The 19,078-nt window shown below is 36.3% G+C and overlaps 1 protein-coding gene across 3 annotated transcripts in view; it reads left to right on the top strand.

Annotated features, from left to right (window-relative positions):
- SLF1 (SMC5/6 complex localization factor 1) overlaps window positions 1-19,078 on the top strand; it is an 84,419-nt gene that overhangs the window by 7,056 nt on the left and 58,285 nt on the right. For all 3 annotated transcript variants that reach the window (XM_040448524.1, XM_040448507.1, XM_040448515.1), the window contains exons 2-5: window positions 4,287-4,400; window positions 4,561-4,636; window positions 5,768-6,008; window positions 18,444-18,606. In XM_040448524.1, coding sequence (XP_040304458.1) covers window positions 4,287-4,400; window positions 4,561-4,636; window positions 5,768-6,008; window positions 18,444-18,606 — 594 coding nt within the window. The remainder of the gene's footprint in view (window positions 1-4,286; window positions 4,401-4,560; window positions 4,637-5,767; window positions 6,009-18,443; window positions 18,607-19,078) is intronic.

Here is a 19,078-nt window from a genome sequence, read left to right as displayed (position 1 = left end):
GCTCAACGTGGGGCTCGAACTCATGGACCGTGAGATCATGACCTGAGCTGAAGTTGGCCACTCAACCAACTGAGCCACCCGGACACCCCACTTACCTAGTATTTCTTAAAGGACCTACCATTTTCTTTTTTGCTTGTTTTTTTAATTGTTTTTTTAATTCTTTTTTAATGTTTTTATTTAAATTTCAGTTAACACAGTGTAATATTGGTTTCAGGTGTACAGTATAATGATTTAGCACTTCCTTACAACACCTGATGCTCATCACAAGTGCGCTCCTTATTCCCTATCACCTATTTAATCCATCCCCCACTCCTTTCCCCTGTGGTAACCATCATTTTGCTCTGTATAGTTAAGAGTCTGTTTTTTGGTATGCCTCCCTCTCTCTCTCTCTCTTTTTTTTTTTTTTACTTTGCTCATTTGTGTTTCTTAAATTACATCGATGAGTGAAATCATATGGTATTTGTTGGTCTCTGACTTATTTCACTTAGCATAGTACTCTCTAGCTCCACCTATGTCGTTGCAAATGGCAAGATTTCATTCTTTTTTATGGCCGAGTAATATTCCATTGTATATATACCACATCTTTATCCATTCATCAGTCTATGTACACTTGGGCTGTTCCCATAATTTGGCTATTACAGACAATGCTGCTATAAACATTGGGGTACATTTATCCCCAATAAAAAATTAGTATATATATATTTTTATTCTTCGGGTAAATATCTACTATTGCAATTGCTGGATCATAGGGTAGGTCTATTTTTTTACTTTTTGAGGAACCTCTATACTGTTGTCCAGAGTGACTGCACCAGTTTGCATTCTCACCAACAGTGCAAGAGGGTTCTGCTTTCTCCACATCCTCACCAACAGCTGTTGTTTCTCATATTGTTGATTTTAGCCAGTTCTGTCCCGTGTGAGGTGATATCTTATAGTTTTGATTTGTATTTCCTTAATGATCAGTGATGTTGAGCATCTTTTCATGTGTGTCTTGGCCATCTGGATGTGTTCTTTAGGAAAATGTCTATCATGTCTTCTGCCCATTTTCTAATTAGATTATTTGGGTTTTTTTGCATGTTGAGTTCTATAAATTCTTTATATATTTTGGATACTAACCCTTTATCAGATATTTCATTTGCAAATGTCTTCTCCCGTTCCTAAATTGCCTTAGTTTTATTGATTGTTTACTTTTCTGTGCAGAAGCTTATTTTGATGAAGTCCCAATATTTTATTTTTGCTTTTGTCCCTTGCCTCAGGAGACCTATCTAGAAAAAGGTTACTGCCTCTGTTCTCCTCTAGGGTTTTTGTAGTTTCAGGTCTCACATTGAGGTCTTTCATCCATGCTGAATTTATTTTTGTGTCCTGTGTCAGAAAATGTTCCGGTTTCATTCTTTTGCATGTTGCTGTCCAGTTTTCCCAGCATCATTTGTTGAAGTCACCATCTTTTTCCCATTGGATATTCTTTCCTGGTTTGTCAGAGATTAGTTGACCATATATTTGTTGATTCATTTCTGACTTTCTAGTCTGTTCCACTGATGTGTCTATTTTTGTGCCAGTACTATACTGTTTTGATCACTACAGCTTTGTAATATAACTTAAGTCTGGAACTGTGAAGCCTCCAGCTTTGCTTTCTTTTTCAAGGAGGACCTATCATTTTTTTAAAGGAAATTTGCCTGAAGGATTTATTTATAACCATAGAATTAATAGAAGCAGCATTTCTCCCTACTTGTGGTCATATGCCTTGTAATCCACTTGTGGCTTTATTCTACATGTGTTAATGTGTTCTGCATCAAACTGAGTCATTGTTTCAAGCAGCACAGCATATTCTTTGTAAAGTTTTTTATATATTACCAGTCTATATAAGTGGATATTATCACCCAGTAGCTATGTCATATATCCCATAAACATGGTTAAAGAGATTTATAAGGAGTTCCTTCTGCAAGAAGCCACTTATAATTTACTTAGTGTTGGTTGTATTTTCATGAGTGGTTTTTCATATGATAACAAGCCCTGTTTTGTGCATTTTACAATTTTGTACCAGAACCTTTTAACTTTAAAAAAAATGTTTCATTGAGGAACCTTATCCTTAGGGACACATTCTTTATGTTAAGTATCTTGATTTTTAGGATTTTAAAGGGTTAATGCATTACATCCCTTTCCCTCTTTTGGAGCCACTAGAGAAATAAGAAAATTCATTATTTCGGGGCCAAAATACCAGCTTTTTTACTGATTAAAAATTGGTTTGGAAGAGTTAGCTTTGTGTAATTCAAGTGTGCTTCTTAATACATAATCTCAGAATTCATTTACCCACCACACTGCAGGATTACTACTGGCAGTTTCTTGGGACATGTCAGAAAGCATTAATAGGAACTTGTCTTTGCAAGAGGGTGGTCCAGCAAAGCATACATATCCAGTTAGTTCTCTCAGGTAACTTCTCCTCCCAAAGCAAGGAGTGATGAAGGGTAGAGAGAAACCAGGCTTATTTCCAGCTGAAGTTCTTCCTCTTAGAAACCTTAAGCAAAGAAAATGAAGCTTCACTCATAACCCTGAATAGTGCTTTTAATTGTTCACAGTGAGACTTTCTTTCAGGTTTTACTCAAGAATGAATCTCAACTTTTACTTAAATACATATATGTATGTATAGTTCATATATATTTAGTACCTATATACGTTTGGTCTTTGACAGTAGACTTTCTATAAAGAACACTTGTCTTATACTCGTCTTGTTCCATGTAACATTTGTCACCAGCTGTCTGTTACTATTCGCGGCCTCAAACAGGTATAATTTTTTAGTTTCCTTTTAATTGTCTTTAAAGGGTCAGCTGCTTTTGCTCTACGGCATTAATTAAACACTAATTTAGAGCCATAGTGACATAATTGTTAGAGAAATGATAAATTACCAATTTCTCTAGTCCCTGCTTTCTTCATCTATAAAGAGTAGATTTTCTATATGATACTATCTAGTTCTGAAGTTCTGATGTCATGTAAACAAACAAAATTCTGTATTCTAATTAAAAATACTGTGAGGGCGCCTGAGTGTCTCGGCAGGTAAAGCATCTGACTCTTGATCTCAGCTAAGGTCTCAGAGTTTCTGAGTTCAAGCCCCACATTGGTCTCAGTGCTGGCAGCACGGAGCCTGCCTGGGATCCTCTCTCTCCCTGACCCTTCCCTGCTTGTTCTCTCTCTCTCTCTCTCTCTCTCTCTCTCTCTCTCTCTCAAAATAAGTAAATTAACTTTTTTAAAAAAACATTTAAAAAAATAAATAAAAATACAGTGAGGTGTAATCTTTTTTGCTTAATAAATGTGCCTCTTCAAAAACAAAATGTTTTATGAATAACATTTAAATGTAGATTAAGGTTCCTATTAAATGTAAGGTTCCTATTAAGGTTCCTATTAAAATTAAGGTTCCTATTAAAATGTAGATTAAGGGGCGCCTGGGTGGCTCAGTTGGTTAAGCATCCGACTTCGACTTCGGGGCCCAGGTCATGACCTCACAGTTGGTGAGTTCGAGCCCCACATTGGGCTCTGTGCTGATGGCTCAGAGCCTGGAGCCTGCTTCAGATTCTGTGTCTCCCTCTCTCTCTGCCCCTCCCCTGCTCTGTCTCTCTCTCTCAAAAATAAATAAACATAAAAAAAAATAAAATAAAATAAACTTGAAAACTGATTTTTTTTTCAGTTTATTTTGTAGGTGATGAAACTAACAAATAGCAGAGTTAAGAAATGTATATTGGGAATAGAATCCAGGTTCATTATATGTACCTACTATACTAAGTTACTTGGTGTAAATGATGTGGGACCATAAGTTTTATCATCTCTACTTACTTACACATACTCTCAATATATATCCATAAGCACCTTAAAATTGTTATAAGGTAAGATTAGGTTTCATTGTCCATATTGTACTTGTTGCATAAGACCTTAACAAAAAGAGTGCTTTTAAAAAGAAGCTAGTATTATTATACTAATATTGTTTAAATATCCCCTTCTGAAGAATTGTATTCATTCATCAGTGTTTTAGTGTCAAGTGATGTTCTGATGGAAACTTTCAGTGTTCAAGATAGAAAAAAAAATCTATTGACAGTTGTATTTTGAGAAGATAACTTTATAAACCAATTTCTATTGAACATAAGCAATCTTAACAGTGGTATTGACAATATAGCCTTAGATGTTTAATTCTTTTTATGTTTAAGTTTTATTTTTTTTATTTTTGCACTCATAGTTAAAAAAATAATGTCAATCCTGTGAATAATATCTTTAACATATTTTATCTTTATGTGTATATATGTTAGATGGAAGATGGTGCTCCAAAGCATATCATCCAGATGACGGGATTTAAGATGGAAGAAAAGGAAGCTCTAGGCAAATTGCTTTTAAAACTAGATTGCACTTTTATTAAGAGTGAGGTGAGTACAGAAACTTACCAACTATTTAAAATAGAATTGAAAAATAATATTGGCCTAAGAATGATAAAATGTCCTCCTGATATTATAAGAATAAAATAAATGTGCTATAAAAGAAATCTTACCTTAGTAACGTTTCTTCACTTGGATTTTTTTCTTCCAGAAATACAAAAATTGTACACATCTTATAGCTGAACGTTTGTGTAAAAGTGAAAAGTTTTTAGCAGCTTGTGCAGCAGGTAAATTAACTAATTTCCTCCTTGAATGAAAATCTTCATGTGAAAAAAGAAGTACCTTCATCACCAAAAGATAGTATGCTTATTATATCAAATAAATGTGGTTTTTCCTGATATTTTTCTGAAAATATGTTATAATATTTTTTTGTTTTATTTTTCTAAGGAAAACTTTGTAACACACGAAAATGTATCAAAGAGGCATAAATCCTTAACTTTACCAAAGACTTAGTGTCTTACATAAATGTTTTATGTCAGAAAAAAAAAAAATTAACAAAAAAGATAGGCACAAAATGCCCCCCCCCAAAAAAAAGCTTTTCTTGAGGTTTCAGTGAACTGTTCTAGTCAAGTTTTCTTTGATCTGTCGTTGAAGAGACTTTGTTCTCCTTCTGCTGCCTCTGTTCCCACCCATGCTATGAAGCAATGATCACGCTGTTTTGTTTTTCTAAGATTTTAATTCCATAAGTCCAACTTGGGATTTAGTGTCCTCCCTTCTATCTTTGTCATCCTTGATGTTCCTTTTATTGTTTCTTTTACTGTGATTGATCTGGCATGTCATCAGTCCACTAATTTTCAGAAAAAAATTATATATAATGCCAGTAAATTTATTATTTTTTAGAGTAACTCACCAAAAGGATACTTGGATTTATTTTTATATCTGAAAATGAAAACCTATACTGTCCATGCTGTTGAAAACAATTATTGATGCCCAGTTAAAGAAGGTGCAAGAGTGTTTGTAAATTTCTTTTACAAAGTGTAACATTGTTGTAAACATCATTGCAAAAGTTATTAGCATAGGAGGAAAAATATAAATCTCAGCCAAATTGGTGAATAGTAATAGTAGACATAATTTAAGTAATACCACATGTATTTTATTAAGCCTTGGGTTTGTATTTTCTTCAGTAATGTTTTTAGACTTAGAATTATTATGGGAAAAATTACATACAATGTTCAGTGACATTGTAACCCTCTACCAAAAATTTGGGGAAACAAACATCATTCAAAGATCGTGTTGGCAACATAGCCTAAAGGTCTCATGTTGAAAAAGGTCAAACTTTATTTGATATTTAGTCCTTATTGTTTACCATTCATTAGAACCAAAATTATTTTGTGACTGACAGTTGATTTGCTTTCTAGGAAAGTGGGTACTAACTAAGGACTACATAATTCATAGTGCCAAAAGTGGCAGATGGCTTGATGAAACAACTTATGAATGGGGCTATAAAATTGAAAAAGACTCTCATTATTCGCCTCAAATGCAATCTGCACCTAAAAGATGGCGTGAAGAGCTGAAACGCACTGGTGCTCCAGGAGCCTTCCATAGATGGAAAGTTGTCCTCCTTGTTAGAGCTGATAAACGAAGTGATTCTCTTGTAAGGTAAGATGAGTTCAATCTCATGAAAGCTAAAGCAATGAACAAAAAAAAACAATTTTGGTTTGCATGAATACCTTTTTGAATTTCTTTGAAATTTGTGATTTAGTCCAATTGAGCTATGATGATTTACTCTTTAAACTCAGAGTTAAGTCATTCTGTACATTTAAGTAAATGTGTCTACTAGAACAAAATCTATTTTATAGTATTGATTTAGATTACTCTTGGGGTTTCTGTTTTAACTTTCCATGTTATTTGTTTTGGGTAACTCAAGCAAAATAAAACTTAAAAGATTTTGATTTTAGTTTTGAAGCAATTTAAATTTTTATAAGTATTACTGAGCCTTTTTCTGGGTCTATATAGTGCAGGCTTCATGGTTCATACTGTTTCCTTTGTTTCTTCCTGTTTTTTACATCGTATTTTTAAAAGTCTTCTGAGTAAACTGTATTCTGGGACTGTGATAACTATTAGGGTTGATGCAAGGGCCTTTTGTCACCTGTACAGAAGTTTTATTTATAGGTAAGTAAAATGTATACATTTTAAGTATACATTTTGATGAATTTGGACAAATTTATATACCCATGTTCCCCCCCCCCACACCCACACTACTGTCAAGATCTGTAACAATTATGTAATTCTACAATGTTCCCTTGTGTCATTGCACATTTAATTTTGCCCCACCAATGTAAGACAACCATTAACTTCCTTTGTGTCACCCACCACACATTAAATTTGTCTTTTTTTTTTTTTTAAGTTCATGTGAATGGAATTCTGTATATACTCCTTTGATATAGTTTCATTTGCTTAACTCATTATTTTTGAGATTCATCCAGGTTATTGTATCATCCAGGTTCATTACTTTTTGTTGCTTAGTAGTATTTCACTTAGCAGATGTATTGCTGTTTATTCACCCATTGATAGACATTTGTTTTTTGTCTTTGTTTTTTTTTTTTTTTTTCATTTGTGCTAATATAAATAAAGCTGCCATGAACATTTGAGTACAAGTCTTCATGTATATTTGTTTTTATCTCTCTTGGGTAAATACCAAGAATGAAATTGCTGACTGAGATGGCAGTTGTATATTTAACATTATAGGAAAATGCCAAACTATTTTCTGAAGTTGTGTAAGATTTCAGTTGCTGTGCAATTACTTTGACACTGTTGTCCAAATATCACTTGACTGTAGTTGTGTATTTCTGGGCTTTTTACTCCACTGGTGTCTGTGTCTGCCTTATACCAAAAACACACAGTTTTGGTTCCTGTAGCTTTATAATGAGTCATGAAGTCAGTGGAGCGAGTCCTCCAAATTTGTCTTACTCAAAATGTTTTTGGTGATTCTGGAACATTTATTTCCTTATACATTTTAGAACCACCTTGTCAATTCCTACAAAAAAAAAAAAAAACAGCTGGGATTCTCATTAGGATTTTATTGGATCTATAGGTCAAATTGGGAAGAATTGAGATCTTAACAATACTGAGTTGTCCTACCTATATACACCATATCTCTCCAAGTCTTTGATTCTGTCATTAAGGTATTACAGTTTTCATGATATAAATATTGAACATATGCTGTTGCATCTGTTGAGATAATCAGCATTTTTCCTTTACTCTGTTAATACGGTAAATTATTTTGATTATATGTAATTCCAGTTAGTTACATACAGTGTAGTATTGGTTTCAGGAATAGAATTTAGTTATTCATCACTTACAGATAACACCCAGTGCTCATCCCTACAAGTGCCTTCCTTAGCCCGTTTAGCCCATCCTCCCTCCTACTTCCCCTCCAGCACCCCTCAGTTTGTTCTCCTTAGTTAAGAGTCTCTTATGGTTTGCCTCTCCCTATTTTTATCTTAATTTTATTTTCCTTTCCTTCCCCTACGTTAATCTGTTTAGTCTCCTAAATGCCACACACATGAGTGAAATTATGATATTTGTCTTTCTCTAACTGACTTGCTTCATTTAGCATAATATACTGTAGTTCCATTCATGTCCTTGCAGTGGCAAGATTTCATTCTTTTTAATGGCTGGGTAATATTTCATTGTATGTGTTTACCAGATCTTCTTTATCCATTTATCAGTTGATGGACATTTAGTCTCTTTCCATAACGTGACTATTGTTTATAGTGCTGCTATAAATATTGGGGTGCATGTGCCCCTTCAAATCAGTATTTTTGTATCCTTTAGATAAATACCTAGTAGTGTAAGTGTTGGACCATAGCGTGGTTCTAGCTTTAACTTTCTGAGGAACCTCCATACTGTATTCCAGAGTGCCTGCGCCAGTTTGCATTCCCAACAGGTAAGCAGGTTCCCCTTTTCCCACATCTTTGCCAGTATCTCTTGATTTGAGTTATTAATTTTAGCCATTCCAATAGTTGTGAGGTGGTATCTCATTGTGGTTTTGATTTGTATTTTCTTGATGATGAGTGATGTTGAGCATTTTTTCATGTGGCTGTTAGCCATTTGTATGTCTTCTTCGGAGAAGTATTCATGTCTTCTGCCTATTTTTTTACTGGATTTTTTGTTTTTTTGGGGGTGTTTGATAAGCTCTTTATAGGTTTTGGATACTAATTCTTTACTAGATAATGTCATTTGCAAATATCTTCTCCCATTCTCTAGGCTGCCTTTTAGTTTTATGGATTGTTTCCTAGCTGTGCAGAAACTTTTTATCCTGGTGAAGTCCCACTAATTCATGTTTGCTTTTGTTTTCCTGGCCTCTGGAGATGTGTCTAGTAAGAAGTTGCTACAGCTCTGGTCAAAAAGATGGTTGCCTGTGCTCTCCTGTAGGATTTTGATGGTTTCCTGTCTCACATTTAGGTCTTTGATCCATTTTGAATTTATTTTAGCGTGTGGTATAAGAAAGTGGTTTAATTTCATTCCTTTGCATGTTGCTGTCCAGTTTTCCCAACACTATTTGTTGAAGAGACTATCTTTCCCATTGGATATTCTTTCCTGCTTTGTCAAAGATGAGTTGACCATATAGATGTGGGTGTATTTCCGGGTTTTCTATTCTGTTCCATGGATCTCTGTGTCTGTTTTTGTGCCAGTGTTATACTGTCTTGATGACTACAGCTTTGTGATGTAACTTGAAGTCTGGAATTGTGATGCCTTCAGCTTTGGTTTTCTTTTTCAACATAACTTTGCTTATTCAGGTTCTTCTCTGGTTCCATACAAATTTTAGGATTGTTTGCTCTAGGTATGTGAAAAATGCTGGTGGTATTTTGCACTGGGGATTTGCACTGGTATTTTACACTGGGGATTGCACTGAATGTGTACAATGCTTTCAATAGTATAGACATTTTAACAATATTTGCTCTTCTGATTCATAAGCGTGGAATGTTCTTCCATTTCTTTGTGTCATCTTCAGTTTCTTTCATAAGTGTTCTATAGTTTTCAGAGCACAGATCTTTTGCCTCTTTGGTTGGATTTATTCCTAGTCTTAAGGTTTTTGGTGCAGTTGTAAATGGGATCAATTCCTTAATTTCTCCTTCTGCTGCTTCATTATTGGTGTATAAAATGTAGCAAATTTTCACACATTGATTTTGTATCCTGCCACTTTGCTGAATTCGTGTATCAGTTCTGGCAATTTTTTGGTAGAGTCTTTCAGGTTTTCCAGATAAAGGATCAAGTCATCTGCAGAGAGTGAGAGTTTGACTTCTTCCTTGCCAGTTTGAATGCCTTTTCTTTTTGTTGTCTGATAGCTGAGGTTAGGATTTCTAGTACTATGTTGAACAACACTGGTGAGAGTGGATGGCCCTTTCTTGTTGCTGACGTTAGGGAGAAAGCTCTCAGGATTTCCCCACTGAGGATGAGAGTAGTTGTTAGTCTTTCTATTATGGCCTTTATGATGTTGAGATACATTCCTTTTATCCCTGTTTTCTTGAGGGTGTTTACGAATAAAAGGATGCTGTATTTTGTCAAATGCTTTTTCTGCATCTATTGAGAGGATCATTTGGTTATCGTTTCTTTTATTAATATATGACATTGATTTATGATAATTCTTTTAATGTACTCTTGGACTTGCTAGTATCTTGTAGAGAATTTTGTTTTGATGTACATCAGGGATATTGGTCTGTAATTCTCCTTTTTAGTGACTTCTTTGGTTTTGGAGTCAAGGAAATACTGGCTTCATAGAATGAGTTTGGAAGTTTTCCTTCTGTTTCTGTTTTTTTTATAAATTTTTTTTTTCAACATTTATTTATTTTTGGGACAGAGAGAGACAGAGCATGAATGGGGGAGGGGCAGAGAGAGAGGGAGACACAGAATCGGAAACAGGCTCCAGGCTCTGAGCCATCAGCCCAGAGCCCGACGCGGGACTCGAACTCACGGACCGCGAGATTGTGACCTGGCTGAAGTCGGACGCTTAACCGACTGCGCCACCCAGGCGCCCCGTCTGTTTCTGTTTTTTAGAATGATTTTGAAAAAATAGGTAGTATTTCTTTAAATGTTTGGTAGAATTCCCCTGGGAAGTCATCTGGCCCTGGACTCTTGTCTGTTGGGAGATTTTTTGATTACTGATTGAATTTCTTTACTGGTTATGGTTCTGTTCAAGAACCAGCTATTAGTTTTATCTATCTGTTCTACCTTTTTTTTTTAATTATTCCTATGTGATTTATTTCAGCTCTAAATTTTATTATTTCCCTTTTTCTGCTAGTTTTGGGCTTCATTTACCATTATTTTTCCAGATCCTTTAGGTGTAAGGCTAGGTTGTGTATTTGAGACTTTGCTTCCTTTTTGAGGAAGGCCTGAATTGCTATATACTTCCCTCTTAGGACCGCCTTTGCTGCATCCCAAAGGTTTTAGACTGTCATGTTTTCACTTTCTTTGGCTTTCATGTATTTTTTTAATTTCTTCTTTAATTTTCTGGGTTAACCCATTCATTCTTTAATAAGATGTTCTTTAACCTCCATGTATTGGTGGTCTTTCCAAATTTTTTCTCGAGTGACTTCAAGTTTCATAGCGTTGTGGTCTGAAAATATGCCTGATATGATCTCAGTCTTTTTGTACTGGTTGAGGCCTGATTTGTGACCCAGTGTGAATCTATTCTGGAGAATATGTGCACTTAAAAAGAGTTTGTATTCTGCTGCTTTAGGGTGAAATGTTGTGAATATATGTTAAGTCCATCTGGTCCAGTGTGTCATTCAAAGCCATTATTTGCTTGTTGATCTCCTTAGATGATCTGTCCATTGCTGTAAGTGGGTTGTTAAAATCCCCTGCTATTATGTGATTATTGATGAATTTCTTTGTTATTAATTCATTTATACATTTGGCTGCTTTCAATTTAGGGGCATAAGTTATTACAATTGTTAGATCTTCTGGTTGGATATACCCCTTTATTATGACATAGTGCCCTTCTTCATCTCTTATATAGTCTTTTGTTCAAAATCTAGTTTGTCTAAGTATGGTTACTCCAGCTTTCTTTTGATATCCATTAGCATGATAAATGGTTCTCCATCCCCCCCCCCACTTTCAATTTGAAGGTGTCTTTGGGTGTAAAATAAGTCTCTTGTAAGCGCATATAGTTGGGTCTTGTTGTTTTTGTCCATTCTGATATGCTGTGTCTTTTGATTGGAGAATTTAGTCTATTTATATTCAGAATAATTATTGATAGATATGAATTTAGTGCTTTTGTATTCCCTGTAAAGCCACTGTGCCTATAGATTGTCTCTGTTCCTTTCTAGTCTTTGTTGCTTTTGGTCTCTTTCCCGCTCCAAGGGTCCCCTTTAATAATCTTTGCAGAGCTGGTTTAGTGTTCAAGAACTTTAGTTTTTGCTTGTCTTAGAAACTCCTTATCTCTCCTTCTATTCTCAATGATATCGTTGCTGGATAAAGTATTCTTTTGGCTGCATATTTTTCCCCTTTATGCATGTTATGTGTATCATGCTACTCCCTTCTGGTTTGACAAGCTTCTGTGGATAAGTCTGCTGCTCACCTTATGTGTGTCTACCTTTGTCTGTTAAGGACCTTTTGTCCCTAGCTACTTTCAGAGTTCTCTCTTTATCTTTTTATTTTCTAAGTTTCACTATAATGTATGTTTTGGTGTTGACCTGTTTTTGTTGATTTCAAGGGGAGTTCTCTTTGTCTCTTATACTTGAATAATGCCTGTTTTCTTCCCCAGATGATGGAAGTTCTAAGCCATAATTTGGTCAAATAAACTTTCTTTCCCTTTTTCCAGCTCTTCTTCTGGGACTCCTATGATACAAATCTTACTGCATTTTAAAGAGTCACTCATTTCTTGACCTCTCCTTTTTAGCTTGGTTCTTTTCCATAATTTTATCTTCTATTTACCTGTCTGATTCTCTGCATCTTCCATTCTCATTGTAATTATATCCAGTAGGATTTGCATCTCAGTTATAGTATTTTTATTTCGACCTGAGTAGTTTTTAGGTCTTTTATCTCTACTGCAAGGGTTTCTCTGGAGTCTTCTTTTTTTTTTTTTTTTTTTTTTAAATTTTTTTTTAACGTTTATTTATTTTTGAGACAGAGAGAGACAGAGCATGAATGGAGGAGGGTCAGAGAGAAGGGAGACACAGAATCTGAAACAGGCTCCAGGCTCTGAGCTGTCAGCACAGAGCCCAACGCGGGGCTGGATGGAACTCACGGACCGCGAGATCATGACCTGAGCCGAAGTCGGCCGCTTAACCGACTGAGCCACCCAGGCGCCCCATCTCTGGAGTCTTCTATGATTTTTTTCAACTAGCTGGTGTTCTTATCACTATTGTTCTAAATTCTTGTTCAGGTATATCACTTATATCTGTTTTAGGCAAATCCCTGGTTTTAGTTTCTTCCTGATCTTTCTTGGGAATAGAATTCTTCTGTCTTAACATTTTGTCTAGGTTTCTGTCTTTTACATGGTATATAAAAACTTGTTTTGTTTTCTGCTCCTGAGTGTAATGCTATATTAAGAAGGGGGATATACACTGTCCAGGGCCTGGCGCTTTAAGAAGTGTTTCTGGTATATGCCCTGTGCACTCTGCTATTGTGATTTGGCTGTTCTTTTCCCCAGGTCAGTCCTTTGCAGAGTTCCTCTTTGCTTGTAGTGGGGAGTGTTTGGACCATTAACAAGGTGTGCTTTGATTCGTTTGTTATAATAAGCCTGATTAAAAAAAGGAAAGAAAAGTCTTCTACAAAAACTAGAGCAGGAAAAAGAATAACAATAACAACAACAACAAAAATGGACAAACAAAAAGAAAATGGACCAAAAAAAAAAAAAAACAGATTCCACAGAAAAAGAAAGCAAAAAAAAAAAAAAAATCCAAAAAAACGAGAAAAGGAAAGAAACAAACAAAAAACAAATGAACAAAGAAATTATAATCCTGATTCAAAAAGAAAAGAAAGAAAAAAAGCCTGATCTTATTTCCACCAGAACTGAAGCTGACGCTTTGGAGCACTCTATGATCAGTAGACTTGGTGCATGTGGGGGTCCTTTATTGGTCCTCTGGGGGAGAGGCCAGCTGCGCTATCTAACAATCAGACCGGCTCTTGTAAAGATTTCCCTATAGGGCACAGAAAAGTGAGTTTTGATGTATGTGGCTCCAGCCTCTACTGGCAGCACTATGTTGCTTGCTGAAGTCTGACCATGCTGGTGGGTGGGAAAAGATGGCTTCACCTGCTCTCTGGTCCCTGGGAAGGAAAGCTTGCACCTGCTGCTGTTCAGGAAGCCCTCACAAGTGTACATTCTCCTCTTCTGTGTCCCAGGCCTCCATCAGATCCCTGCCCTCAACCCTTCTATGCCTGGGCCGTGGACATACCCAGCATCTAGCTCTCCTATGTTTCATCTTTGGCACAGAACTGAGATTCAAAATTGCAAATCTTCTTACTTTTTTTAATTAAACAAATTTTTAAATATTTATTTATTTTTGAGAAAGAGAGACAGAGCATGAGCTCAGAAGGGGCAGAGAGAGAGGGGGAGTCACAGAGTCTGGAGCAGGATCCAGGCTCTGAGCTGTCAGCACAGAGCCCAACACGGGGCTTAAACTCACGGACTGCGAGATCACGATCTGAGACGAAGTCGGATGCTTAACTGAGCCACCTGGGCACCCCAAAACTCCAAATCTTAAAGGACGTAACAGGGCATGGACTTGCTCCTCCTTGCGGTGATGTGCCTGGTGCCATTCTGTTGCAGAAAGTAGTCCCTTGGCTGGGCAGTCCCATGGAGGTTAGAGAGAAGCACAGCAAAAAGCTGTGAGCACTTTAACAACCTTCTGTGCACACTTCTGTCTCTTGTCACAGGAAGGTTGCTTAAAGGTGCCAGCCAGGTCTTTTGTCCTTGTAGAGGCAATATACAGTCTTCCAAATGTATTCCAGGAAGGGGAACTTTCTCTCCCATTGTGACCCAGGGGATCCCCCCATCATGCTGTCCATTCCCAGTCTTCCCGTCTTTCTCCCCAGAAGCACTGCTTCCCACCCAGATCTACTCCAGCGAATGGCACAAACTTCCAGAAATTCAGAATTTCAGCTCCACTATTGCAGAAACTTGGGATAGTCAGTTCCTCTTGATTCCCCCATCAGTGGTTTTGGAGGAGTGCTTTTCTTGCGCAAACCCAACAACCTACTCTCTCTCCTCTCTGTGAAAAGGCCTCCCACCTCCTGCAGCATTGTGGCTTTTCTCTCTCCCCGCTCCCCTCTCCGCACCGCATACCTGCCACATTCTCTCCTTGATGTTATATAGAATCTTCACTTAATCCGCAGATTGATTTCCTAGGTGTTCAAAATGATGTGATGTTGATGTAGCTGTGTTCCGGGGACGAGACTTCCAGGGTCTGCCTAGTACACCACCATCTTAACTCCTCCCCTGACGAATTTAAATGTTAAACCAAATTTGTATTCCTGAGATAAACTGTACTTCATCATAGTGTAGTATCCATTTTTAATAATTGCAGATTCTTCAGATATTTTAAAAATTTTGTGTCTTCAATGTGCAAAACTGACAACTGCAAAATATATAAACTACATATCATGGATTTTTTTCCCTCCCTAAATAGGAATGAAGAAATGGATGCTCACTCTGACCATTTCTTTTCAGCATTTTGCTACAGGTACTAGGCAATATAGTAAGACAGGGAATAAGAGGAATGGAGTCAGATATAAAGAAATAAAAATATTGTTATTTCTAAAAGGTATGGTCATATAATAAATAATTTATCCAGAAAAGCTGTTAGAACTAATTAGTGAATTCAGCAAGATGACGGGATAATAAGTCACTGTACAAAATTAATGGTGTTTTTATATTCTAGTGATGAACAATTGGAAATTAAAATTTAAAAATATATTACCTTTTTTTGGCAATTTTTGTGTGTGTGTGGGTGTGTGTGTATTATTTTCTAATTATGTCATTTGCATGGGGTTCTCTGAGCTTCTTGGACATGTAGTTTTTTTTTATCTTTTATTAACTACGGAAAATTCTCAGCCACCAAGTTTTAAATTCTTCTGTTGGGTTCTTTTTCTTGCACTCTGTTACCTTTGTTTAAGACCATTTAATTCATTTCCACAGTTTATGCATGTTCTGTTTTGTTTTTAACTTTTTTTCCCATTTTTGTGTTTTCAGTTGGATAATTTCTATTGACCTATCATCAAGTTCATTACCTTTTCATTTGTTTGCAATCTATTCATTAGCCTGTCAAAAAGATTATTGTTTTGACAGTAACTTTTATTTCTATCAGTTTTTTTTTTTTTTGTTTTTTTTTGTTTTTTTTTTTGAGAGAGAGCATGTGCATACACCTACACAAGTGGGGAACTGCCAGAAGGAGCAGGAGGGAGAATCCTAAACAGGCTTCACACCCAGTGCAGATATCGAGGCAAACCTTGATTCCATGATCTTGAGATCATGGATCATTTTTAAACTATTTTGTTTTCTTTGTTTGTTTGTTTGTTTCTTTATTTATTTTGAGAGAGAGAGAATAGGGGAGGGGCAGAGAGAGAGGAAGAGAGAGAAGCCCAAGCAAGCCCCGCACTGTCAGCACAGAGCCTGGTCCTGGGCTGGATCTCAGAAACCGTGAGATCATGACCTGAGCTGACATCAAGAGTCAGTCGCTTAACCAACTGAGCCACCCAGGTTCCCCTCTACCATTTTTAATGTACCCTATGCACAGTTCCTAATCTCTTAATGCAATTTGATCACTTTATCCATTGTATAACATTTCAGTCATAGTTATTTTAGTGTTTTTTTTTTTTTTTAATTTTTATTTATTTTTGAGAGAGAGACGTAGAACGTGAGCATAGGAGGCACAGAGAGAGAGGGAAACACAGAATCTGAAGCAGGCTCCAGGCTCCAAGCTGTCAGCACAGAGCCGGATGTGGGGCTCCAACTCATGAACCGTGAGATCATGACCTGAACCGAAGTCAGAGGCTTATTAACCCACTGAGCCACCCAGGCGCCCTACAGTCATAGTTATTTTAAAGTCACTTTCTGGTAATTTCAACAAGTGAATCATCTCTCTATGCTTTATATTGCTTTGTCTCTTGACAGTGGTTTGTTTTTCTTGCTTTTTGTGTATGTCTTTTTTATTGCATGTTTAGATATCACAGTACAATAGGGGCTGAGGTAAATACTTCTATCCAACAATGGGCTTACTTTTTCTGTAAAGTAGTTAGTATGGGTAGTTAATCTTGTCAGTCGTTGAGCAGGCACTGGGTTTTGTTAATGCTATAGTTACTTCAATGCATCCTTTCTGATTACTCCAGCAGTAGATGGAATACAGTTTCTTTGTCCTTGGCATGGGACCTGGGTTGCTGGAGGGGTTTTAATCACTGTTTCTCACTTTCAGCTTTCAATAGTCCCTGCATTGCTAGGTCACAGAAGGACTCTGTCATCATTGTCTCCCTGTCTTGCTTGTTACTAATATCTAGCTGGTTGGGGGTAAGAGTGGATGTGTTTTTGGTTCTGCTAGAAAGACTTCAGTCTTTTCCTTTTTCTTTTTTTTTTTAAAGTAGGCTCCATGCCCAGCTTGGAGCCCAGTGTGGGGCTTGAACTCATGACGCCAAGATCAAGATCTGAGCTGAAATCAAGCGTCAGACACTTAATCGACTGAGCCACCCAGGCACCCCTGGATATGCTTCAGTTTTAAGCATTCTTTGTGTTCTTGGTCTCTGAGGTTGGGACTTTGTTAATATTTGTGTCTCAGTCCCTCATGGCAGAGAAATTCTGCCTTGTATGTGTTGTTAGGGTTTTGACAACAGAATTTCTAGCCTATGTCCCAGTATTAGATCTTTGCTTTCTATTGATGCAGGAACCTAGGTTTGGCTGGCATTTTTTCTGTCCCTTCTGCAGGGACAAATGGCTTTTGTTTCTGTTTCTTATCTAGAAATAGTGAATTATTTTTTGGGTTGTGCAGCAGGAGATTTTCCTGTTCCTTTCCGAAAGGCGCATGGGTTTTACTTACACTCTCCCAACAGAAGCTGTGCATCTTTTCCTGGGTTCTGAAAGTATAAGACTTCTTACCTTAACCACATGACTTAAGATGTTACCTCATATGAGAGAAGAATCCAGGGAAGTGGACCTAGTTTTAGGTCTATCTCTTGATGGCAGCCAATCCCCACTGAGCCACCTGTGCTACGAGTAGGGACTCCCATTGGTATCTGCCCTAATTCTTTTTCATAAATGCTTAATAGAGGCCTATGGCAAAGAGCTTGCAACTGACTGCAGACTTTGCTTGAGTCACTTACTCCCAAATATTATAAATTGTCATGGTACTTGCACTTGACTCTTAAATTTGTTAGAATTTTATCTGATTCTTACTACTTTTATGACAGCTACTTCTCTCTAGCACCCTGGCAAAATGAAATAGTTTTGACTGTCCATTCTCTTCACAAAGGGGCTTATTATTATCACTCTTAAGGAAATTTAAGTTTCTTGGTTGGCTTGTTACCTCAGTTCTCTGGTAGGTTCGTGAAAGGTTAAAAGTTCTGTAGATTATTTGGTTTTTTCTTATTGTTAGGTAATAACAGTGTTCTCTTGTGGCTTTCTATATCCTGGGCACAAGTAGAACTTTCATGAAACTTTGGGGATGTTAAAAGTTAATCAAAAACTAATTTTTTAAAAGAATGCTGGCAACTGTAGTTCCTTTTTAGTGGTTTAGAATGATTTCCTTGGAGGTATGTTGCCTTCTGAGGTAGCTACATCCCTAAACTTCTTTCATTATTCTTTGGACTTAAGGAGGTGACTTTTCCTTAGGGAATAAAGTCAGTATTCTTGATTCTTAAAAATATTTCCCATATCAAGAAATGGATAAGCAAAAAGAATATCATGATTTCTTCAACATCTTTGAACAACTTATAATTTAAGAAATCACTATAGTACTTATTCTCCATGACACTCACATAGCCCAGGGGCACTTAATTCTTTCAGAAAGTTCTACTCCTACTCTAAGGAAGTAATTGATTTAGATGATGTGACTGAATATACTTTAAAAAAATACTTTCTATACTATTTACATTTTTATTTAGAGTTCTGGAGGCTGGAAAAGCAAATGTTATTTTACCAAAAAGCTCACCAAGTGAAATAACTCATGTGATTGCCAGTAATGCAAGAATCAAGGCTGAGCAAGAAAAAGACAACTTTAAAGCTCCATTTTATCCAATTCAGTATCTAGGGGATTTTCTTTTAGAGGTAAGCAAAATAAATGGTAAACATTTTTGAGTGTTTATTTTATAAAATATTGATATTGTGAAATATGTTAAAAATTATGTTCTGAATTTTAAAAATACAATGATTAGAAATACGTTTGACCCTTAAACTGCACAGATCCACTTTATAAACAGATTTTTCAGTAAGTTGAGTACTATAAGTGTATTTTATTTATGATTTTAACATTTTTTTTCTTTAGCTTTGTTACAAGAATATAGTACATAATACATACAAAATATAAAATAATATGTTACTCAGCTACATATTGGTACAGTGTCTGGTCAACAGAAGCTATTAAGTCTTTGGGGGGCTGAAAGTTATATGTGGAGTTTGAACTTTGGCAGGAGGTGTTCTTGCCCCTAATCTCCACATTGTTCAAGGGTCGGCTATAATTAAAATGCATATTCTTTTTTTTTTTTTTTATTAAATTTTTTTTTTTTCAACGTTTATTTAT

The sequence above is a fragment of the Herpailurus yagouaroundi genome, unplaced genomic scaffold (genome assembly GCF_014898765.1).
Source record: "Herpailurus yagouaroundi ecotype Mexico unplaced genomic scaffold, PumYag 29, whole genome shotgun sequence".
In the NCBI taxonomy this organism is placed as follows: domain Eukaryota; kingdom Metazoa; phylum Chordata; class Mammalia; order Carnivora; family Felidae; genus Herpailurus; species Herpailurus yagouaroundi.
The sequence above is the reverse complement of the archived record's forward strand: the minus strand, read 5'-3'. Positions and strand labels throughout refer to the sequence as shown.